Source organism: Mytilus californianus, unplaced genomic scaffold, assembly GCF_021869535.1.
Source record: "Mytilus californianus isolate M0D057914Y unplaced genomic scaffold, xbMytCali1.0.p SCAF_4, whole genome shotgun sequence".
Taxonomy (NCBI): Eukaryota; Metazoa; Mollusca; class Bivalvia; order Mytilida; family Mytilidae; genus Mytilus; species Mytilus californianus.
Genome location: NW_026262690.1, coordinates 13,150,140 through 13,156,934, shown reverse-complemented (window position 1 = coordinate 13,156,934; position 6,795 = coordinate 13,150,140). Strand labels below are relative to the sequence as shown.

The 6,795-nt window shown below is 33.5% G+C and overlaps 1 protein-coding gene across 1 annotated transcript in view; it reads right to left on the bottom strand.

Moving 5' to 3' along the window:
• Nucleotides 1–2,078: 2,078 nt before the first annotated feature.
• Nucleotides 2,079–6,795, bottom strand: part of LOC127737489 (uncharacterized) — a 10,069-nt gene continuing 5,352 nt past the window's right edge. The window contains exon 3 of the mRNA XM_052248223.1: nucleotides 2,079–2,435. Within this exon, the coding sequence (XP_052104183.1) occupies nucleotides 2,244–2,435 (192 nt within the window). The 3' untranslated portion in view covers nucleotides 2,079–2,243. The remainder of the gene's footprint in view (nucleotides 2,436–6,795) is intronic.

The window sequence follows — 6,795 nt, the reverse complement described above, 5'->3', positions numbered from 1 at the left end:
TAAAACTCACGACAGTTTGAAATCTTAGGAACAGAAGATATACTAATCTCATAATCATTCGAAAACTTAGCAACGATGACCATATAAAACTCACGACCATCTGAGACCATTCCAACGATGAACATATTTAACTCACAGACATACGAGAGCTTATCAACGATGAACATATAAAACTCACGACAATCTTAGACCATAGCAAAGATGAACATATAAAACTTACGACCATTTGAGATCTTAGGAACGATGGACATATTAAACTCACGAACATCTGAGAGATTAACAACAATGAACATATAAAACTCACGACAGTTTGAGATCTTAGGAACGATGGATATATAAATCTCATGATCATTCGAGAGCTTAGTAAGAATTAACATATAAATCTCACGACTATCAAAGACCATAACAACAATGCACATATTGAACTAAGTTGAAACGACCATTTGAGATCTTAGGAACGATGGACATATAAAACTCACGACCATCTGAGAGCTTAGCAACGATGAACATATTATACTCACGAATATCTGAGAGCTTAACAACAATGAACATTTAAAACTCACGACAGTTTGAAATCTAAGAAACGATTAATATATTAATCTCATGATCATTCGAGAACTTACCAACGATGAAAATATAAAACTCACGACATTCTGAGACCATAGAAACGATGAACATATTGAACTTACGACCATTTGAGATTTTAGGAACGATGGACATATTAAACTCAGGACCATCTGAGCGCTTAGCAACGTTGAACATATTTAACTCACGAACATCTGAGAGCTAAACAACAATGAACATATAAAATTCACGACAGTTTGAGATCTTAGGAATGATGGATATATAAATCTCATGATCATTTGAGAGCTTAGCAACGATTGACATATAAATCTCACGACCATCTTAGACCATAGCGGCGATAAACATATTGAACTTACGACCATTTGAAATCTTAGGACCGATGGACATATTAAACTCACGAACATCTGAGAGCTTAACAACAATGAACATATAAAACTCACTACAGTTTGAGATCTTAGGGACGATGGATATACTAATCTCATGATCATTCGAGAACTTAGCAACGATGAACATATAAAACTCACGACCATCTTAGACCATTCCAACGATTAACATATTAAACACTCAAACATATCAGAGCTAATCAACGATGAACATAACCTCAGAAACGTCTGATAGCTTAGCAGCGATAAATATGTAAAACTAACAACCTTCTGATAGCTTAGCAAAATATTAATCACACGAACATCTGGGAGCTTAGCAACGATGACTATATTAAACTCCAAACCATCTGAGAGCTTTGAGACGATAAACATATTGATCTCACGACCATCTGAGAGCTTGGTAACGATGAACTTATTGAACTCACGACTATTTGAGATCTTAAGAACGATGCACATATTAAACTCACGAACAACAGCTTGGCAACGACGAACATATTAAACTAACGATCATCTGAGAACTTGGCAACGATGAACATATTAAACTAACGATCATCTGAGAGCTTGGCAACGATGAATATATTAAACTCATGGACATTTAATAGAGCTTAGCAACGATAACCATATAAAACTCACGACAGTTTCGGAACTTAGGAACGATGGATATATTATTCACAGGATCATTCGAGAACTTAGCAACGATGAATCTATAAACTCACGACTATCTGAGACCATTGCAAGATGAACATATTAAACTCACAAACATATGAGAGCTTATCAACGATCAACATTTGAGAGCTTAGCAACGATGAATATATGAAACTCACAAACATTTGAAAGCTTAGCAACTATGTGCATACTCGAACGACCATCTGAGATCCCAGACACAATTTACATATTAAAACACACGAACATCTCACAGCTTAGCAGCGATGAACATATTAACCTATGAACATCTGAGACATTTAAGTCAGAGCTATCATAATGACAATGACGATACCTCCTTCAAAAAAACATAACTAAGATATCCCACGAAACGTTCAAATAAAGACTTTCGAAAAGTACATTTAGTTTGGGATTAAAAGATCTGGTGGAATATTTGATATATCTAGATCATTTTAGATTATTATTTATCATAATCGAGTACACATGCTATTATTGGTTTTAAAATATTTATGTATATTAGCACATGCAAAATAAAAGTATTCAGATTGTTTGGACAAATGTGATAATTTCCATTTATTTTCTGCATGGGTATAAAACATTCTCATTGTTCCTTTATACGTCTATGATTGAAATCCCGGATGGTTCCTCAATTCGCAGCCCTACAGATCCGTCCATAAAGTAGTGTATAAATGGATTATCAATGGTAATAAAACATCCTGGTCTTATACCGGACCAGCTGAAGAACGGAAATGGATTATCATAGTCCAGGTAAAATGCGACATATATTTCCTCTCCATATTTGTCCTGAAAAAATCATATATAAGAAATAATAGATATTGTACACTATGGATATAAATAGCAAACTATATGGTTCAAAATTAGTACCTTAAAAGTTGCTGAACTTATATATAAAAGGGAAAAAGAGAAGATTAATCGGAAATGACGTTCTCGTTTTTGTCATTTCTGAATACGATATATCACCAAATGTTTACTTGTAAGGAGTAACACGATGAGTGCCACCAGTTTAGCAGGAACATCCATTACTAAAGTAAGGTAGGCTTATTGGTTTTTCCGTTTGAATGGTTTTACACTAGTAATTTTTTGGGGCCCTTTATAGCTTGCTGTTCGGTGTGAGCCAATGCTCCGTGTTGAAGGCCGCTCCTTGACCTATAAGGGGACGACCATTTGATATTCTGGGGGGGGGGGGGGGGGTGGGGCAGGAGGATTTTGAAAATAAATAACCCAGCCTTGATAAACACAAAAATAAATGGTTTGTTCTGTGGTAGTTCGAAAATAAATAACCTGACTTACAATGTATTGAAAATGAATAACTTGGTAGGTCTTTGAGCCATTTTATAAATGCTATTCGAAAGTATGAGGTGGCACCAGATTCTTCATAAAATTCATCTGTTTAAAAAAAAAAATCGGGAAACACTTCCCAAATCTTTTAATAATAAAGGTATAAATATTATTTAAATATACTTGAAATGTCTGAAAATGGGTTTCATTTAACTTGAGGTATATTGGCTCAGGAACACTTACCTCACTTTTATTACAGGGCTGTAACTACATTGAGGCAAATGCCTTTATGTAGGAAATTTTAAAACCAAAAGCTTGTCTTCATATCAAATTGTTTTCACAGCGAGTGTTTGCAAGAAGCAAGTTCTGTTCTATCTTGGACGTAGCACCTGTTTTTTCGGGATCAATGTTTCTTTAAATTTGTCTTTTGTTCATTGATTGCCCTTCTGTATTCTCTTAGTGTTGCATTCCTTTTGTGATTTAGTAATTTTGTTTTCAACTTGATCATGAGTTTTATTTTATTTAAGACTTTTCAGCTAATTTTACAACTTTACTACTTTAAATTGTATCCCAGTTAAGAGCTACATCAAGTTGTAATTGAAATGTGTTATTAAAAATTACTTGACATAGTTATATCACTGATAATCAACCCCCTCTTAACTTAATTTGAATAAAACCCCATATAATTTACAGGTATAAAAGATTTAAATTCTGCATACCGAAACAACAAAAAAAAAACAAAAAAAAAAAAAACAAGCAGCCACATACTTAACATATTGGTCTTTTGATGTTGTCCATAAAAACTTAAGTCTTATGCTGAATCTATACATTTTGCTTTGAGACCAAAATATTGTCAAAAAATTATTTAAACAGAACTTGCGTTTTCAGAATAAGAAAAGGTCTGGGAACGCACAGAAAGCACGATTTTGCATCATTTGTTCTATAGTTTCTTTGGGCCTTCAGGGGCTTCAAAACCCTTCAAAATTTTTTTGCCTCGCTCCACTCGGGGTAAATATATTTGGCAATACTTTTAAAAGAGGCTAGTCACAGCCCAAACCCTAATACCGTGTATGTATGCAATACATGTATATGCAGTTTGGAATCCAGAAGATTCATTTCCGCAGAGGATGATGATTAATTTTGATTAAATGGTACATTAATGACTTGACTGTACATGTATTATTTATAATAAAAAATGAATTTAAAAATTGTATGTTTTCAAATATTATTAATATAGTTATGAAAATAAATAATCAGTCCCTTGTTTTAATGAAAATGAAAAATCTTGCTTCAACAGTGCAGAACATAAATAATCTGTCCTCTTAGTTTACAAAAATAAATAACCGATCCAAAACAAGTCCTCCTGCCCACCCCACCCCGCCTCCCCAAGAATATCAAATGGTCGTCCCCTATTATGGTTTACTTTTATAAATTGTAACTTGGATGGAGAGTTGTCTCATTGGCACTCATACCACATCTTCCTATATCTAAATAATTAGAGTTGATTTATCTTTACTTTTATTATATTGATTCTTGGACTTTGGTCTTTTTTGAAACATGATATTGTCACTGTTTATTCTGTCTATTGTTATTGATTGTCATTTTGTAGGTATCTGCTTACCTTTTTATAACAACTGCAAAGGTTAATGAATGAGAAACAGAGACGGAAGATATCAAAGGGATATTCAAACTCATAAAACGACGACAAACTGACGACGCAATGACAAAAAACGAAAAATGACCAAACGACAAACGGCCTTATATAAAACACAACATAGAAAATTAAAGACTGAGAAAAAAACAAACCCCGTCGGGGGTAATTTCTGGTGCTCCGGAAGAGTAGGTAGATCCTGCTTCATATGTGACACCAGTAGTATTGCTCAGGCAAGTACAAACTCGGTGATAAGTCTAATTCGGGGATGTCACATTCGAAGAAAAGAGGAAGGGATCATTGTGGTTACGACAATCGGAATATATCCGTCCGTCATCTGTGAAGCAGATATTCTATAACGGTCAACTAACTAGTGAGGCGTTTGTAAATTTTTCGACGGGATGATTTAAATTTAGAACCTTTCTTTACTAGCTTATTTGTAAGTCAGTAGAGCAATTTTTAAATTGGTATTTACGAAAAAAATCTTATCGTTGATTAAACATTTTTATGAGCACGTGTTTATGGATGGGTCCTCATCAGGTGAACTTTTAAGTTACATCAAAAGTTAAGAAATATTAAATATTCCACCAGCAGCGGTAGCAACCACGTGATACTTTTTTTTATACACGTGAACCATTTTTCGTGCGCATTCCAGGTGTTTCTGGAATAAACCTCCTCGTGTGCACTTAAAACATAAAGATTGAAAGCCTTAAGAGCCTGAAACCCAAAAGCCAAACAGAATAGTAAATAGCTACAAAGGTCAGCTTTGCCTTAGAATGTTTAAACCTAAGTTTTAGTGCAACGACACAGCAGCAGAAACTGACAAACAATTAAATCATGTCAGTACAGCAAAGTATCGGCTAATGGAGGGATTGTATCAACGAGCACTGAAAGTCATCCAACAATTGTTCGTCACTCAACAACAGAACCAACTCGATGTCAGAAAAACAAACCCGTATAATACCCTCCAAAAAAGTGCGTTCATAAATAAACGTTATGTACAAAATGTATGCTCGAAATCTAAATATTTGGATGAATGTTTTAAATGGTGAATAATGTTCTTTTTAAATGTATAAATATATACCCTTTATATCACCTTTTTTGAATTGAAAAAAATAGTCATTGAATTGGCATAAACAGTTTATGTTTTCTGTTGATTTACTGTTATCTGATGAAAAAAGTAAAATAACAAAAATACCGAACTCCAAGGAAAATTCAAAACGGAAAGTCCCTTATCAAATGGCAAAAGCTCAAACACATTAAACGAATGGAAAACAACTGTCATATTCCTGACTTGGTACAGGCATTTCTTTATGTAGAAAATGGTGGATTAAACCTGGTTTTAATTTATAGCTTGCTAAACCTCTCAATTGTATGACAGTCGCATAAAATTCCATTATATTGACAACAATGTGTGAACAAAACAAACAGCTTACAAAAATGTTGATCACCACATAAACTTTTCTTAATGGCAGACTACTAAAATATACTCATATTTTTTTTGAGTTCTGAAATAGTCAAATCCATGGTGTACGGGAGGCAAGTTGAACTCTTGATATTCAAATCATTATACACGTAAGTAAAACTTCCGTTTTAAAGAATAAAACTGTCGCACGGTAACGCACAAAATGAAAAATTTAAGAATATCCCATGTTTTGACATTTTCCCTAATCATTTAAGCTATGTTTCAGCTAGTTACCGTGTGTAAAAAAGGTCATTTTTTTTTATATTCTGTGATAAATAACTCCATCTTGAAAAATTGATTTTAAAGGCAAAGTGTAACTCAGTGATATGTATGAAGCTTAACTCAGTGATATGTATTAAGCTTAACTCAGTGATATGCATTTAGCTTAACTCAGTGATATGTATTAAGCTTAACTCAGTGATATGTGTTAAGCTTAACTCAGTGATATGCATTAAGCTTAACTCAGTGATATGTGTTAAGCTTAACTCAGTGATATGCATTAAGCTTAACTCAGTGATATGCATTAAGCTTAACTCAATGATATATATTAAGCTTAACTCAGTGATATACTTAAGCTTAACTCAGTGATATGTATTAAGCTTAACTCAGTGATATGTATTTATACATTTTCATTGACATTAATCATTTATTTTACTATTTTCCGTTTTATAATCCAATTTTCAAACTGTATTTCCGTACTCAGGGGCACTGATATTAGTGATAACCAACATGTGATGAGAAAGCATGAC